This window comes from Quercus robur, chromosome 2 (assembly GCF_932294415.1).
Source record: "Quercus robur chromosome 2, dhQueRobu3.1, whole genome shotgun sequence".
Classification (NCBI taxonomy): domain Eukaryota; kingdom Viridiplantae; phylum Streptophyta; class Magnoliopsida; order Fagales; family Fagaceae; genus Quercus; species Quercus robur.
In genome coordinates, this window is record NC_065535.1 from 12,640,497 (window position 1) to 12,658,405 (window position 17,909).

General features: G+C 34.2%; 2 protein-coding genes across 2 annotated transcripts; one reads left to right on the forward strand and one right to left on the reverse strand.

Moving 5' to 3' along the window:
- Positions 1–6,097: 6,097 nt before the first annotated feature.
- LOC126712419 (thaumatin-like protein 1) lies at positions 6,098–9,463 on the forward strand. The gene is made up of 3 exons (XM_050411741.1): positions 6,098–6,582; positions 6,686–7,358; positions 9,061–9,463. The coding sequence occupies exons 1-3, from the start codon at positions 6,537–6,539 to the stop codon at positions 9,266–9,268; spliced, it is 927 nt and encodes a 308-aa protein (XP_050267698.1). The 5' UTR covers positions 6,098–6,536; the 3' UTR covers positions 9,269–9,463.
- A 1,769-nt stretch (positions 9,464–11,232) lies between these two features.
- Positions 11,233–17,618, reverse strand: LOC126712421 (endoplasmin homolog). Its single transcript, XM_050411742.1, has 14 exons — positions 17,452–17,618; positions 17,070–17,341; positions 16,888–16,968; positions 16,559–16,670; positions 16,335–16,461; positions 16,100–16,238; positions 14,908–15,025; positions 14,523–14,722; positions 14,219–14,434; positions 13,947–14,112; positions 13,491–13,632; positions 13,227–13,377; positions 12,648–13,052; positions 11,233–11,755 (listed from the first exon to the last, which is right to left on the reverse strand). The coding sequence occupies exons 1-14, from the start codon at positions 17,516–17,518 to the stop codon at positions 11,474–11,476; spliced, it is 2,478 nt and encodes an 825-aa protein (XP_050267699.1). The 5' UTR covers positions 17,519–17,618; the 3' UTR covers positions 11,233–11,473.
- Between the last annotated feature and the right edge of the window lie 291 nt (positions 17,619–17,909).

Sequence of the window (17,909 nt, forward strand, 5' to 3'; positions counted from 1 at the left end):
TTTTTCTCTTTTTTTTTTTTTTTTGGGTAGAACATTACTTTTTCTGTGTTAGTGATACATGCCTATATTACTTTTTTTTAGAATAGCCTATATTATTTGTTCTCGCATATATATTTTGTGTGTCCAGTGATTGATCGGGACGTAAGTACGAGCAAAAGTAACCATCTTATTTTTGCATCGTGATTTGTTAAAGTGGCCCTCGCTTTTCAAGTCAAACTTTTATATTTGTCCTAAAAATCACCGCCAAAACCCTAGTTAATTAGACCCACTCTTGATCTTTTCAATGAACGTAATTGTTACTTGTAATTTGTCGACTATATCCAGTCATTATACATGCATCGTGATTTGTTTTGTACCTTAATTTTCAACTCAAATGTCTTACATGTCCTAAAAATCATACCAAACCAGTTTAGACTTTAGACAACCACATTGAACTTTTGAAACATGATCACATGGAAAGCCGTAAACTTTTCTAAATGAAACGTAGGCATTTTGCTTTTCCACATTACCAACTCGTGTTTTGCGAATATTCCAAGTAAGCCTAGCCTGCATATTGTTGGTAGAGGATACCTTATTCAGAACTCAGAATTCTCATTTTCCTTCGGCAATGGTATTGACTAAATGACTATTGAGTATTGTTTTGAAGAACCACGAAGGGGCAGTACTATTTGTAAAGCAATATCGAGCAAACATCCATTACTTCTCTACGTATGCCTTTTTCCTCTTTTTAATGCATACTTCAATACGTATATATATATATATATATATATATATTCACACACATATATAAATATATGCTACGTATTAACTGAATATTATATAGCTAGTGTAATAAGTCTGTAACTTGTGATAATAAGCATCACTGTGATGAACAGTGTACATCCAGCAGCACTTGATGAATGAAAATCTTTTTGCCACAATTTTTTCATAGTTATAATGTAGTAGACTGTGATGTGAGTGGTGGAAAAAAAAATAATAAATTTATGTGAAAGTGGTAGATAATCACATCGTGACAAAATTATAGCAAAAATAATCGTGGTTTTAGAACAATTAATGATGAATTCTAGATAAAAATAAATAAATAAAACAGTGCTAGAGAGCGGAAGTTCTCAAAGAAAATAATGAATAGGAGTAGGGTACTAGGGTCCCATAATTCAAGTGCATTCCACGGCACCAGTAGCACTGTGACTTGGAGACGCAATATCTGCATTCCTTTTAGTAATTCTTATAGCAAAGCCACATGTTATATATAAACCGACTGTCACAGCCTAGCTTGAATGGGGCTCATTAAATGTATTCTCAGATCCTCTCTTCCTGTCAAAGTTTTGTCTGCTGATTGAGTATTTGCCAACCCCCAAAAATAAAGGCAAAGCCGGTTCCTACCTTTTGCTTTAAAAGGTTCCTCCTTATTTATATAGGCCCCAGATATAGTTGATAAAAAATTCCAGAGTTTTCTTAATAATTCTTCTTATTGAAGAAAATAATTTATTAAAAAAACAGGACCAGTTAGCTAGAGCTATTTACTATATCAGGGTGCCCTATATTATTATATACAAACTATGATATAAAATTTTCCCCCCATGGCATGCACATTCCAAGCGCTCCTTCAATAGTCCTCCTTCAAGAGTCAAGAATGAGCTTTTAGCATTATCTCTTCCTGTATGTCAAGAACTTCTTTATCCTTGACCACAATCATTGCAGATGGTATATGTGAAAAATATGTCTTGCTCACTGGCAAAAATATATAAGAACAGATAGCATGTGAATAATATTATATTCCTCATATATTGTTTAATTTCGTACAATGTGGTCATGTATATAACATGTCAATATTCCAACCATTGTTTTGAAAATAAAGTAAACTATGCAATAGATATATAGTTCTTAAAATTTGACAGGGTCTTATGATTCTAAGATCCTACATCCTTAAACCGTTCTGGATTTTACTACGATCTCCACTAAGGACAAATTCGTGTGGGATCTAAATCCAGATCTTAGGATCTTATAGAATCCCAATTCCATACCGATACTAAAAATCCTATGATATAGAGAAAAATTCAAAAAAAATTCTTTTATTGGGCCTCCAAATGGAGTCCAAATGCCCCAAACTTATAAGCAATTAAATAAACAAATAACCCTGTGGCCCTAACCCAAATTATATATTATAAAAAAACATATATAAAAAAGGAAAAAATAAAACCCTAACCTGAGGTTCACATCAATAATAAGCTGCCACCTTAACGACTTAACATAATAAACAAAATCACAAAAAACAGAAAAGAAGAGACTAAACTACTAGAAAGTTGGAGGCAAATGCAAAAATCTGATAAATCTAGTAGGAACGCCACTATAAGAGAGACCATCAACAACAATGGTGAGTTTTTTTTTTTTTTTTTTTTTTTTTTTTTTTTTTTTTTTTTTTTTTTTTTTTTTTAATTTTGCTGTTAGTTGCTTACTCATGAGAATATGAGATGTATTGGCTCTCAGTTGCTTAATTTTTATTGTGAATAATAAAATTATAATTGATATAATGTGTTCATGGCTAGTGTATGGCTTAATTCATCATAGCTATTTATTGTGTTTTCATGGTTTAATTTTCTAAACTAATCTCACGAGAAAAATTGTGTTTTCAACGAGGCAGTGATAATATTTTTAACTTGGTACTTTACCTTTTATTAGTAATTTCACTCATTTGTATTAAAATTACTTTTTAATTTATTTTTTAAAATATATATTATGAATTATAATTATGAGTATTTTTTATTATATTTTTTTTAATCAGAAAGTAGAATTTTACGATTCTCGTGCCAATCCTACGATCCAATCCCCAAACCCTTTTACTGATCCCATGTAGGATCTCAATCCTGAATTCCTAATAACCTTGGAGGAAACTACATAAAGGTGGGATGAAGTTGACAAAAGATCAAAATCCTCTAAAGTTAGAAGCCGAAGAAGTTTTATCAATTAGCAGTAACCAAAGCAACAAAACTTGGATACAATAGTTTGTGATTTGCAAAGACGACGCTTTAAACACGATCCTTCCTTTTCAAAATTCTTAGACTTCTTCTCATTGGGCCATTAAAAATATTATTGCTAGAACTAAACTGATTTTAAGTTCCTTTATTAAATGGTAAATCATATTTTTACAAGACTAAATATTCTTTCACACTTGTTTACATTTACTATTTCACACACATCTATTTTTGACATAAATTATTTCATTATTCAGACTCCAAATCTTTCCTCGTCTTTGTCAAATACCTAGTAAGTACTAAGTAGTAACCAAAGAAAGGCTAAATAGAAAAACTTAAAACTAAAATTAAAACTCTACGTTAATTATTTCCAAGAAATTACCCTCTTATTCCTTCTTGCTTGATTTTGATCCTAAGTCTTATTCCTTCTTGCTTGCTGTTGATCCTAAGCCTAAATACTAAGTCTTATGTTATTTTTCTATTCTTCAATTTCGATGTAGCTTTCGTTTCGGTTGTGTCATGTATCAAAGTTGTCAAATTTTACATGTTATTGCTATCTCATTAGCTGAATAACCTCAATCACCTTTATTCTGCGAATAAATATTTTTTTAAAATAAATAAATAAAAACGTCAATTACGTGATTCTAATATTAAGGATAAAAGAAAATTGATATGATTTGTCATTTCAATTGGAATCTAATTCCAGTTGAAGAGATGTCGAGCCAATATATATCTGTAAAGATTTGCCACTTTTCTTTTATACAGATTTCAAGATTTGCCTGAATCATTGAATTTAGGAACCGAAAGCCAAAGATTCTTAGACATAATGCTTCGAATACGTTTGTAAATTAGGTGGGAAAATGGCCCCAGGGTCCAGACCAAATCAAAAGATGCTTAGGGCACATTTAAAGAGGTTCAACTGAAAAGCCTTATCAAGATTAATCGCTTTGTGTTTGCCATATATGATACTGGATTATCCACCACCCCCGCCCCCCCGGCCCAACCCCCTCCCCCAAAAAAAAAAAAAAAATTTATATGATACTGAATCATAGAAAGTCCAATAATGCATATTTTATAAACACACAATACTTATATTAAATGAATATTTAATTACTTGAGAAAATCGCTAAGAAGAAGCATAGACATACTCTTCCAATAGGATCTATTGGGTAAAAGAAAAAATCCAGAGGAGATAGTGATCCCTTTAAATATGCTTAAATTCAATAAAAAAAATGTTTTATTACTTGAGAAATATAATACATTTTCCGATATCATGATAAAAATACCAAATGAATATATTGTATTTCTCTTGTACTAAAATATATAATAGTACCTTTATATATAAGAAGTATATAAGTGCACTATAAGTATGTGTAAGTACAGTGGACCTAAAGAGTAAGGCGGATATGTCTATACATGTTAACAGGCACCTTAATATTCAACTTTGTACCATGTTTATACTGGAAATAAGGTGATTAAGAAGTTCAAGATTTCATTCCAACCCTACCCTAAAGCTTAATTAGAAAGGATTTTTTGGCATTGCTGTATCCAATAGCACAGACAAGCGAAAGTATAATAGTTTATAGGTAGGTTCTATTGCAAGGATGAGAGTTTTGAGTTTTGACACAACGAAATCTTATGTCTCATAAATTACTATTAAAAATTTGAGTTTCATGCATTGGTTACGATTTTTTTTTTTTTTTATTCTTTTTGTTTGTGTTCCTAAACTAATTGTTTTTTTGCACTCATTATCATATGCAAACTACCAAGAGTATATAGCTTAATTGATTAGTATCTCCTGAATTTTTAACGAATAATTTTTAGATACTTTCAGAAAAATTTATGGTGTAAAAAATATGTAACTTTACAGGAGTTACACCAAATGTGAGTTGAACTCATTTCTATAACGGTGCTTTATGGCAATTGCTAATAAACTAGTTTAGAAAAATTTTGACACTATTTTCATAGAAAATATAAAAAGCCATAAAAATAATTAATTGATTTTTTTCCCATAAAAATTTTCTTAACATAATTCTTTTTTTTTTTTTTTTGTTGGTTAATACATGATAGAAATTCTACTTTAATCTAATCTAAATGTATATGTATGTAAAACTCCCTTCTAAAGACTTGAAACTCGGCCCTTGTCCTTCACATCTCACAAATACTTATATTTATGGAATAATCATCATGCTAAAAGTGCACATTGATTTTAACATAGTTCATAAGCTAATACTTTAAAGCAGCCGTTAACTTTCCCATTCATATGCAAACCCACAGTAATTACCTACATGGTTTAGCACTTTAGCAACGGTAACTTTGACTTCTTGTTTGATGTTTGATACGAAGCAAGTGCCATTATTCGTCTTTATCAATGTTTTATTTTATTTTAGTGAGAAAAAGCAGGTTTTTTGTGCGTGATCGCCAAAAATTATAAAAAGGAATGTTGGTAATTATGCCTTAAGGCCACTAAAAAAGGAAGCATGTGTAGTTGTCTACAAAGTGGTGATTAAATGATTTAAATCATTAAAAGTTAGGGGAGCAGAAATATTACGTTCCACCAAATTTGAAAGTGAAAGAGAAAGTTCATCAAAAAAAAAATTGAAAGAGAGGATGACAGAAATGATGGTAGGGACTTAAATTCAGTGAACTTTTGAGGTTGTGTGTGTTTTTTTTTCTTTTTTTTTGGGTTAATAAAACTTTAGAAACGTATAGAGAGTTTTGTAATTGTTTAAATTAATCAAATCAAAGAAAACTATAGGAAAGGCAAAATGTGAGTATTACTTACACATCAGATTGAACTTCATGTCCTAATTGATTCACTTAAACTCTCAATTTATTCATGCATAATGGGTACGGTGATTGAGAAATGCACCAAACTTTGACACTTAACAAAATAACTAGAGATTAAATTGTAGTAACTATGCGTAGCACAAACAAGTGAAAAACAAATCAAACTAAAATTTTACTTGAAATGAAAGTGTTAATGAGTAATGACCCATTTTAGCAATGACCCGTCGGATTGTGCTGATGAACCATAGAAGGTTCACTTTTAGTAATTGGTCCCAAGCAGGCCCTACATAAAATCCTAATGGTGATTACCAGTTACACAGTATACAAATTCCCAATACAAACTAGGAAAGACCACTAGAAAGCTCTCTAATTCCATTTACACGATTTTCCAAACCCAGAGTTTACGGGTTTTTCTTTTCTCAGGAGAAAAAACTTGCAGTTTACGTATATTCTTTCCTTTTTTTTCTATATACATATAAAGTTGGAAACCTTTCCTGCAATTTCCATTACTCCAGTAGAGAATCAGAAAGCAATTTCTCACTTTTACGTGTGAAAATTCCCGTCTATTTCTCTATTTTCAGTTCTTCTACCTGCGTACTAATCATATAAATATAACCCCACCTCGCATTACCCAGCAACAACATCATCACCATCATCATCATCATCATCTTCTTCTTCTTCTTCTTCTTCTTCTTCTTAGAAATATCAGGCAATGCAGCATTTCCTTCACCATAGAAAAATCTAAAACACCATCAATAACCCATATTCATAGTAATGGATCTTATTATCAGCCTCATAGTCTTGCTGACATTTTGTAGAGGTAATTTTTTAAACGCTTCAGATTTTGCAGTCTTTGAATTATTGATTTATATATATCAAAATCACTCTATATATTAATCTCAATATTCCTTACTTTGATACAGGCATATCTGGGGCTACATTTACATTATTAAACAAGTGTGACTATACAGTATGGCCAGGAATTCTCGCCAATGCAGGTAGCTCCAAATTAGATAGCACAGGGTTCGAACTCGGGTCAGGCGGGTCTCGGACCCTCCAAGCCCCACCAAACTGGTCAGGAAGATTCTGGGGCAGAACCGGTTGTACATTCGACCCAAACACCGGTCAAGGAAGCTGCACCACCGGTGACTGCGGGTCCAACCAGGTCGAATGCAACGGTGGAGGCCAAAAACCACCGGCAACTCTGGCGGAATTCACAGTCGGGTCGGGTACCCAAGACTTCTACGACGTGAGTCTAGTTGACGGGTACAATTTGCCTTTGATTATTGACCCGAGTGGCGGGTCGGGTAATTGCTTGTCAGTCGGGTGTGTGACCGACTTGAACCGACAGTGCCCGAATGAGTTACGGTTCGGGAACGGTTCGGCATGTAATAGTGCGTGTGGTGCTTTAGGGAGCGATGAGTACTGCTGCCGTGGCGCGTATGGTTCTCCGAACACTTGTAAGCCGTCGAGTTACTCGGAGATGTTTAAAACGGCGTGTCCAAGAGCGTATAGCTACGCTTATGATGATGCCACCAGTACATTTACATGTACATCAGCTGATTATACCATTACATTCTGCCCTTCATCCACAAGGTAAGGATAGTATCCCACTATTTCGTATCTTTTCTTCTTTTTCTTTCCTTTTCTATTTTAAAATTTGAAGTTTTTATTCTTCTTGAATTTATTAATTTAATGCAGCTTAAAAAAATATTTATTTATTATTACGAAGAAGATGGGTTTTTAGTTCGGTAATTATCTTTTCACACTCATTGATAAACATTTCATACAGGCAACATTCATAATTTAGCATGGGATGTCCACAATTTCTGTTGATATGCACATTTAAACAATAAAATGACACATAAAAATAAGAAGGGTGAGAGAATTAATACTCATTTTTAACAATAAGTCTAGAGTTACAATTTTTTCTCTTTTTACAATTGTTAAGGTCACAAGTTATAAATGATACCTTTTCAAAAACATAAGTTATAAATAATAGATAATAAAGAAATGTAAATGATAAACCTCGTGGAAATCAATAAAAACTTAACATTGTGAAAGCATCTATTGTTCCATTTTTAGATGAATCTATCATGTGTTTTGACAATTTGTGTTGTCTTCTTTAAGACGATTCTACTTAGCTTTCATATTACTTTTTTGCATTGTCTTCTTTAGTGTTGACTTGTGGGATACATAAAGGTTAGTGATAGGCTACCTGTAAGCAAGAATGTTGTCAATAATTTAAAATATAATGGCTGTGATACAATTCAAGTTCATGTGGAGTTGGTCTTTGATTATATTGGTAGTAATTCGCATCCTATGAGAAATGGGTTGAGATTGATTAATCCATAGAAAGGTAGATGATCGTGACCTGTGGTTCCATTGATCATGTTAAATATATGAGCCTTACAAGTATAAATAGAATCAACTTATTTTAATGAGTTTTAATATTTGATCAAAATTTTGAAGTTTATCACAATATTTTAATGAGATTTAATCTGTTCCTACATTTTGATAGAGTTAATTAATATATTTGATTCACTCAACATGACCTTTAATATGACTTCCTAAGGTAACAAATTGCTGGTGGTGAGCAATGTGCAAAGAAAGAAGATTGGTGATAAGTCTATGCAAAAATGATGTTAGGTTTATTATTCATCAATAATGACCTGTCACTTGGGTGAGTTGTGTAAAAAAAATAGTGTAGTGTTTAATATGAGTTTGAGTTGCTCTAATATTCTTATTTATTAAAGGTGACATGGGCACAACACATATCCTAATATGATCTCATGTCAGTCAAATATCTCATTCATTGCTCTCATTTAATATTCATGTGATTTCACTTAAATTTTGTAACTTGTTTTAAAAAGTGAGATTTGTTTGGAACCCATTTCAATAAATGATGTATGTAAAAAATTTGTATCTAAAATAAATATACCTTTTTTTTAAGAAGAATTTAGAAAGCTTTACCTAATAAGACAAATATATCAAATAAGCAACCATTGAAACCCTTCCAAAACACACTTATTCACTAAATGGTGCATTTTGATATTTGATTTACTTGTTACACAATAAGAAAATATAACATAAACTAGAAGACTTTACCCATTTTTTGATAAGAAACGAAAATTTTACCTAAATGTTATAGAATTCAGTACTCCTGTTGGAATTATTTTAATTTGAATGGAAAGGATATTATAGCATTTTGTTTTCATTAAGACAATATTTCCGAGCTATGTCATACATCTTCAACGAAATTTATGTGCTTTTTTTCAAATGTTTTTTGTTTGAACAGTCAAAAAGCTGCAACAAATACACCTCCCACAACCACAACAAGCACAACAAATAGCTCTGGAACCGAGTCAGGGGAGGTGCCAATGGAGACCAACAGCTCTTGGTTACCAATCTTTGCTACTGGAGACTCATCCAAGACCCTCTCTTCTTGTACTTTACTCATTCTTACATTGACTTCCTTTCTCTTCCTCTTCTTGCTTAACTCTTAGTCTCTCTCTCTCTCCATATATATTATACATATTTTAGTCCTTATTTTAGATTTCCAGGCCACATCCCACGTGCATAGATATTTGAAATTTTACGTATCGCTTTAATTGTTTCACTCTGAATTTGTGCAAGGATTTTTAATTTCTGCCACAAATTAGAAAGAAAGAGCTAATTTTTTTAAGAAGAGAATTTCATTATTCGAACCGAGTTCCATGTGCTAGAAAACTGAAAGTGTTTGCTTTACTTTTAAGTCCTTGTATATATACATGGGTTGGCGGGCAACTGCTAAAGTGGGTCAACTTTGCTGGAATTGCAAGCTTTGCTAGTAATGTGATTTTGGGAGGAAATGATGGTGCCTCTAGAAGCGGCTGTGTAAGCATTATTTATTTAGATCTATCTCCATTTGGGATATATTTGTTTATTATGTTCCTTTATATCCAAGGCTTATCAGATATATTAGAAGTCTAAAAATTCAATGACTACTATATTTTATAAGAAAGAACTAAAAGGTTCAAATCTCTCTTACCATTGTTGCAACTAGAAAAAGAAAAAAATTAATGAGATTTCTGAAATAATCCTAAATTCAGGAATGACGTTAATAAACTGATACATTTTTTTATTAACATTAAGCGAGTAATATTTAAAAAATGTTATATTGATTCAAAGAAAATTAGTTTGGATTAAGATGGTAATGATTTGTTTTAGGTTATGTATAAATTTAGATTCAGAGTGGGCAACCAAATAGTTATGATTTTTCAATTACAAATCGTAGTTGGTGTAAAAGAAATAGTAGAATTCATGCGTGAGTGATTGATTTGCATTTTTTTTATTTTAATAAAAAGAGAGATCACGTGAATCCTGCATAATTTTTTTTCCCCTTAATAAAAAAGAGAAATGCTATGTTCACAACATTTCCACAACACTTTCACAACAAATTCTAAGTGGTAGTGAGGTTTTTGTTTCCTAAGTAAATTTTTATAGAGGTCGGGTCTTAGTGTAATGACAAGTGTCTTTCATCAAAGGTAACAAAAGGTTAAAGTTGCATATGGATATTAATCACCCCTCTCATTCCTTGCCAAAGTATGAGTTTTTCAATCAAAAATTCAAAATAGGAAAATCTAAGAAGAGATTAGCCAAGAAAATTACCTAACAAGTTGTGATCAAAGCCACTATAAAGGAGCAATACTTAGAATGCTTAGAGAAGGAGGTGGGCCTTTCATTGGTCAAATGAAAATACACCAGGAAATATGAGAGATGTTCTCAACCTTAAATGTATACACTTTTTTTGCTGAAACCTTAAATGTTTACACTTCGACCCAACTCAGACCAAGTATTTGTGCAATGAGATGAGAGAGTATCAATAGTAATGATGGATGTCAAGCAAGTGCTAATGTATCTCATATCTTCTTCAAATGGTGAAACTGGGCTTCTATCATTTTACTGGGCCTTAAGGCACTATGAGAAGGACTTGTAAAACAGATAAAATTATTTAACTTCATCAAACTCTAGGGAGGAGAAGGTTCCATTAGCATTATTTAGTTTAGAAGGAGATATCGGTAACGGTTTCAAATTATGATCCAAAGAGTTCTAATCAATATCAATTGTTACATATCTCCATTGGTGGGTTATGATGCAATTTTGGGTGCCAATGGATATGGACTATTATTTTGGATTTTTTAACCACTGATGAGGTTCAATATTTATGGAAAAGAGATTATTTCAACAGGTTTAATTATCCCAAATGATTACATTGTGGATGATTTAACACGTGATTAGTCCTATAAGCCACCACGTATTACGATGAAGAAATCATCCAACCCAGTTTGGAATACTTTTTCCTTGAATAATTATCTGTTTTGCAAACTGTTCATGCTTTGATTGCTTTCATATGGCCGAAATATTTCTTTCCGCAAACCATTGCAAAGGAAAATCCAAGATCGCAGTTGAAGATAAAATGTGTGAACAATTTTGCATAAAATTACACATAATAATCTTTAAACTCATTAACTAGGTGGTAAGAACAAAATTCTTAGTCATATGATTACAGAACATCTCTGACCTAATGCTTCCTTAAACTGAAACCAAGAAAAAAAAAAAATAAAGGGACATGCACTGTCTCGGGGTTGTCTATTGAGACAACTCACCCTAAGGGGGGAAAACAAAAAAGGGCAGAAGAAGAAGAAGAAGTCGCCCAGCTTTCAGGCAATCTACAACTCATCCTTGACAGCAGAAGGCTCTGTCTCTGCATCATCCTTAACAGCATCAGCTTCAGCCTCGGTAGTAGCAGCAGCTTCTTTTGTTTCAGTTTCAGTCTCAACTTCTTCAACTTCATCTTCCTCCTCAACTGCTGTATCAGGATTGATGCCTAGGCTAGACTTCACTGAGTTGTAAATACGAGCTGCAAAGTCCTTGGGTTCAGAAGGCGTGAAGCCACTCTCCATGAGTGCAGTGTGGTAAATAAGCTGTGCTGTCTGCTTTACGCTCTCATCCTGAAAAGCAACCCGGTTGCGTTAATAAACTGAAACCAGCAACAAGTGAATGCCTAATTAAACATATTAAAAAACTACTGCACTTTCCTGAATTGCATCCAAGTAAAAATACAATACGTACAAATTTGGAAATGGTTCCAGCAAGAAGCCAGGCCGGCTTCCCCAATATGCAACCATAGTTTAAACCACACACCATGGATCAGAATCACTTTATTAACAATGGCATTCACTTTCCTCAAATCACTCCATAAAGTGATTGCTGCATTTGGTACACTAATCATTCTAATTTCTAATTCACAAAACTGCTGAGCCATTCTTATTTCAGATCCAGGCTGGAATTCAGATATTTCAAACCAAAGAACTAGAAATCATTCAATTTCATAAATCAGGGCCCTCTAAAATTTCTACTGCAACAATTCTTAATATCCTACTAAACATTAATGCTAAACAATTATTTAGATTATTCCAAGGCAATCACAACTTGAATAAGCATTATTTGGTATACACCATAAGTTACTATTGACATTGCAATCTAAACTACTTGTTTAACACGATTTGTTAGTAGAATTATAGGCACCCTGCGGGAGTAATCCTAGGAATTCTAGGAATTGTAATTTAGGTGCGCAATTATGACATGCAGGCAAGTTCTAGGTCAAACATCCTTACACATTCTGAAAGAAGGCAAGTATTCCTTCTCAGAAAGGACGGGCACTCTTTTGGGAAAATGGTAGGGAGTTTGAATAGGATTGATGAAAATCACACAGGCAAGAAAAGATATGCGCAAGCCAAAATCTTAACTCAGACACAACATGAGCATCCTTTTCTATCTTATCTAAATTTTCATATTCAGCCTTCTAAATATGCATGAAGGAGGGGAAATTCTAAAGTGTACCTCAGGGTTCTTCACCACTCTCTCCTGGAGCTCCTTAATAATTGGGTGCCTTGGGTTGATCTCGAGTACCCTCTTTCCACGCATATAGGCTTGCTTACTAGCATCTGATAAAGTCTGAGACTGCATAATCCTCTCCATGTTTGCACTCCATCCATACTTGGAGGTCACAACCACACAAGGTGTCTCAGCCAAACGATTTGATATCTTCACATCATCGACATTATCAGCGGAAAGAGCACCCTTCCACCATTTGGTGAGTTCCTTGAATGATTCCTTGAGTTCCTTGTCTTTAGAATCTTTCCCAAGTTTCAGACCCTCCTTGGACACATTCTGGAATTTTTTGTCTTCATAATCCATAAGGTATTGCATCAGGTATTCATCAACTGGATCTGTGAAGAAAATAACCTGCAACAACATAGGGAAAAATAATTGTCAGTTGAGTAAATTAAACAATTTTAACAGAAAAATGTTTTCCAACATCAAAGCACAAATAAAAACAGTGAAATGGGGAAAGAAAAAACTATTATAAATTTAATAAGGATGATCTATAGTAAAAGAAAAATCTTTTTGCAAATGTACCTCAAAATTTTTCTTCTTAAGCCGCTCAAGGAATGGAGATTTTTCCAATTGTTCCTTGCTGGTTCCTGTAATGTAGAAGATATCCTTTTGACCCGCTTTCATTCTTGAGATATACTGATCCAATGAAGTCAATTTACCATCTGACTTTGTACTGTCAGAGAGATCCAAAACCAAATAAGTCCCCCAGAAAGAAGTGAAAGGCATGACAAGAAATGGCAGCTGAAAAACTAGATTGACAAAATATACATAAAACAAAGTACATACGTCTCGACTCTGAGAAGTTTAGCCAATCGATTCCTGTTAGTTGCATCCTCAATAATACCAAGTTTAATGGACTTGCCAAACTCATTCCAGAATTTGGCATATTGACCTTTCTTCTCATCATCATCACTGGATGTTTCAACTTCTGCTTATCCATCAACATTCAACATGAACCAAAAGAGAAAAGCAAATCAAAATCAGCAACACTTCCAGAACTAATTTCAAAACTAGCAAGTGTTTAACCAACTAAATATGAAGCAAGAGACAGAAATTAGAAATGTTTTTTTGCTTTAGGATAGCCATAGGCCAGTATATGGCCAGGTTGTGGTGAACAAAACATATATGGAATGATGACTTAGTCTATAGATTAGAACGACACAGAGCTTTAAGTTGATTATCAGAATCAATAGAAAAAACGTTTTTCTAAAGCTTAGAAGAAGCATGTTACAGATAAAATACCTTTCTTGTCTTTGTCATTGGCTTCATCTGGATCTTCTTCAGCAATTCTGCGGATCATATCAAGGGCCTTCCTGATGAGTTTCTTCTTAATTGTTTTCAAACTGCTGTGTTGTTGAAGCATTTCTCGCGATACATTGAGTGGTAAAGTGTCAGAATCAACAAGACCCTGTTCAAAATGTAAACCATCAAGAACCAATACTGCAAGCCACATTTCCTCACTGTTGCATTTATACAAATCTATTTTCAAGAATAAAAAATAATCTAAGATTTACCATTAAAAAGTTTAGATACTTTGGCAAAAGCTCGTCAAATTCATCTGAGATGAAAACCCGTCTGACATACAACTTGAGGTTGGATTTTTTGGAGTTATAATAACTCTCGTATAGATCATTAGGGGCCTTAGGAGGCACAAACAAAACTGCCTTGAACTCAACATCACCTTCAGCTGTAAAGTGACTCCAAGCTAAAGGCTTATCTTCACTAAAATCCTGTTGAACAGCACAAGTTATAATGATGCAAACTAAAACTTTGAAAAGTTACTAAAGTGTCCAGCAATTAACAAATATTGCAAATAACCTTTGCAAGAGAGTGGTAGAATTTGGTGTACTCCTCCTCTGTCACCTCCTTTGGACTCCGTAGCCATATAGCTTTAACATCATTCAAAAGCTCCCACTCGGAACTTTTTTCCTTAACTGTCTTTGTCTTTGGTTTTTTCTCGGCATCTTCATCTTCACCTTTCTCAGCATCCTCTTCTTCCTCAGAAGAACTGCTTTCAGCTGCTCATAGCAGTTGAGTAATGAGAAGGGAATCAGAATATGCAAGGAGAAAAATATGCAACGTGCATAAAAAAAAAAATTTGGCTACCCACACTGAGGTCTTATCATGCATACATGTAAACACATAAATAAATACTTCAACATATAACAAGCAAACAAAAATCTTAATATTTCATTATACATACATGATTCCTCTTCCTCGCTGGAGTCATCTTCATCGGCTGGAACCTCCACATCAACCTCCTTGGTTGCCCAGAGATAGATGGGGAAATTGATAAATTCAGAATATTTTTTCACCAATTCCTGCAAAAAGGAATAACCATGACTGACTTTCTGAGGAAACAAAAATGGATCCCTAGTAATAATCTAACAGGAAGAATAGAAGACACATTGAATTTATCATAATCCAAGGTAATAAGTACCCAAACTTTAAGATGCAACCAAAAGCATACATAAAAATGTCATCAAAAGACAATAAAGTCAAAAGAAGACAAACAGTAATGATCCGTTTGGATTGAGGAGAGTAGAATAGAGTAGAGTAGAATTGGCCCAAAATTAGCCTATTTTCAACCAACTCAACTCTACTCTACTCCCCTCAACTCCCCCCTCAATCCAAACAGACCCTAATTGTTTTAGCAGAGCTTGACCTTATAAAAATGACATACTCAAGAATTACCAAGTGAATATCACAAAGTTATTATTTTAGTCCATACTAATTTCCAAGGTTGTTCCACTGCCTCAGATTACTCTGACTCAAACAGTGCAAGAGCTAAATGACACAGTACACTTGTTAGATTTTGGCAGTTTTGCACTTGTCAAGAGCTAAATGAAACTCTTTTAAATTTTCTGGTGGTTTTGACTGTGAATAATTGGATACAATTAACATGTCAAATGCCTTGACAGCACAGTGACTGGTAAGAAGTAATGAGAACAGGACAGCAACCAAACACAATGACCACCAAATTTCAGAGAGAGTAAGCAAAGGCCAAACTACCACTAGTTTCTTTAAAGGCAAAACAAGTCAGAGGAAATTGGAAAAGGGAAATAGCAAGTAGTAAGAACAGAGCTAATAATGTAGTACATCACTAACCAGAAACATATAGAAATACCAATATCTTAAATAAAAAATCAGACACAGATTAGAACGTTCAACAAAGGCATATGGCATAACAAACCCATCATATACAACAGACACAAAATGAATATCCAACTACATGAGAAGCAGTGAAGCACCGATATAGAAAATAAAGTGAGTCCTTAGCCTCCCAATACGTCAATGTCAGTGTAATAGGTATAAAGAAATCGTCAGTACTGCAAGCGATAACAACTACAATATACAATTAAGTTCTTAAGATCAAATAGTTAAAATATACGCACTTTCAACTTGCCCTCCTCCAGGTACTCCCCAGCTTCATCCCTGAGGTGTAATTTAATCTCAGTTCCACGTCCTAGTGGCTCATTCCATGTATCCTCGGATATGGCAAACGCCCCATCAGCCTTTGATTCCCACACGTACCTGAACACCAGATTCATTGAATGATTATCAGTCCAACCAATTCAAGGTTCAGAGAAACAAATTATTATGAAAAGTCAAACTGATCAAAAGGCTTACTGTTTGTCTTCATTGTGTTTGCTAATGACTTCAACATAGTCAGCAACAAGATATACAGAGTAGAAACCAACACCAAACTGTCCAATGAGATTGAGATCTCCACTGGTCTGCATTTTCTCCACGAATGCTGTACAAAAGAATAATTCATACTCACATAGTTAACACCCAAAACCTACTCAAGCACAAAACTTTACATTTCAAAATGCAGTGTATTAAGAACATACCAGAAGTTCCAGACTTTGCTATGGTTCCCAAGTTCTTGATTAAATCCTCCTTTGTCATACCTATACCTCTGTCACGAATTGACAGGATTTTCTTCTCCTTATCTAATTTAATCTGCATTACATTGTGTTTTATAAAAGGTTACACTTTATCTACTCCACAAAATACCAACACTGTATTCTATAAGCAAGAAAAATCCTAGCTTTAGCGTTAATCGACGTCGTATCGCTACAGTTCCTATATTCAGCATTACATCGGGCAAAACTAAAAACTTTTCACTATCTTCAACATGAAAATTCAAATATATAAATTATTGATAGTCGTTACTGACCTCGATCTCAAGCTTAGTGTTGTCACCTTCACCCAAAATCTCTTTGTCAGTGAGAGAAAGGAACCTAATCTTATCCAATGCCTGAAACACAAAAATTAAAAAACAATTACGAATTTTCCATTAACACTAAATCATAACAACAATCATGAAAAGAAATATGCTATCAAAAATGGAAATCCTACATCAGAAGCATTGGAGATCAACTCTCTGAGGAAAATGTCCTTGTTACTATAAAGGGAGTTGATAATGATATCCATGAGCCGAGACACCTCAGCTTGGAACTGAAATTTCTCCGCGCTGTTACGGATCGATCTGTTTGAAATCGACTCCGATTCTCTCTTAACGACATCGGAATCAGTGGAAAGGCCATGTGGTACAGCGCCGAGCTTGTCCTCCACCTTTGGTGGATCTACAACCTCATCGGAAGCCTCCGCATTGGCGTGAATTTTCCGACCTACACAACCATAGATCACAAGCACAATTTATAACCAGAAAATTCGAAACGAGATCTAAGAAAAAAAGGTACCATCTTTAATGGCGAAATGCGAAAACCCTAGGGTTTACCTTGATCTGGCAGAACAAAGAGAAGGCAAAGCAAAAGCAAAGCGGAAGGGATCGTCCACTTCCTCATCGCACTCTTTCACACAGGCTTTCTAGTAGCTTCTTCGCTCACTGAAATAGTCCTCTTGGATTAGCTCGGTTCTTGGGCTACTTCAATTTTGCTCTGTGGATATATATAGCTCTGTTATTGAGTCAGGGGACCGTGAATTTCACGGGGTATTGACTCCCCCATTGACGCTTGGATTGGGTCTTGTTTGCCAGCGTGGATGATCTAACGGCTAAGGGGTTTTGAAGTGAGACGTGGCGAGATTTTATTGGTTTCTCTTTGTTTGCTTGACGTGGAGAAACCAAGAGTGGATGTCGGACCCACCAGACGACTTAGAAAGTTAAGTCCACTTGACCCATCTGATTAGCTTCGCAGTGACTTCGTGGATGATCGAACGGTTGGATTTTGCGTCTTG

Excerpts from the sequence above, each read along its gene's own strand:
- LOC126712419 (XM_050411741.1), top strand. The coding sequence starts at position 6,537 with ATGGATCTTATTATCAGCCTCATAGTCTTGCTGACATTTTGTAGAG. Across the intron at positions 6,583-6,685 it reads CTTGCTGACATTTTGTAGAG|GCATATCTGGGGCTACATTT; the intron begins GTAATTTTTTAA and ends ACTTTGATACAG. Across the intron at positions 7,359-9,060 it reads TTCTGCCCTTCATCCACAAG|TCAAAAAGCTGCAACAAATA; the intron begins GTAAGGATAGTA and ends TTGTTTGAACAG.
- LOC126712421 (XM_050411742.1), bottom strand. The coding sequence starts at position 17,518 with ATGAGGAAGTGGACGATCCCTTCCGCTTTGCTTTTGCTTTGCCTTCTC. Across the intron at positions 16,239-16,334 it reads AAACACAATGAAGACAAACA|GTACGTGTGGGAATCAAAGG; the intron begins GTAAGCCTTTTG and ends TCTGGTGTTCAG. Across the intron at positions 14,723-14,907 it reads CAGCGAGGAAGAGGAATCAT|CTGAAAGCAGTTCTTCTGAG; the intron begins GTATGTATAATG and ends TGCTATGAGCAG.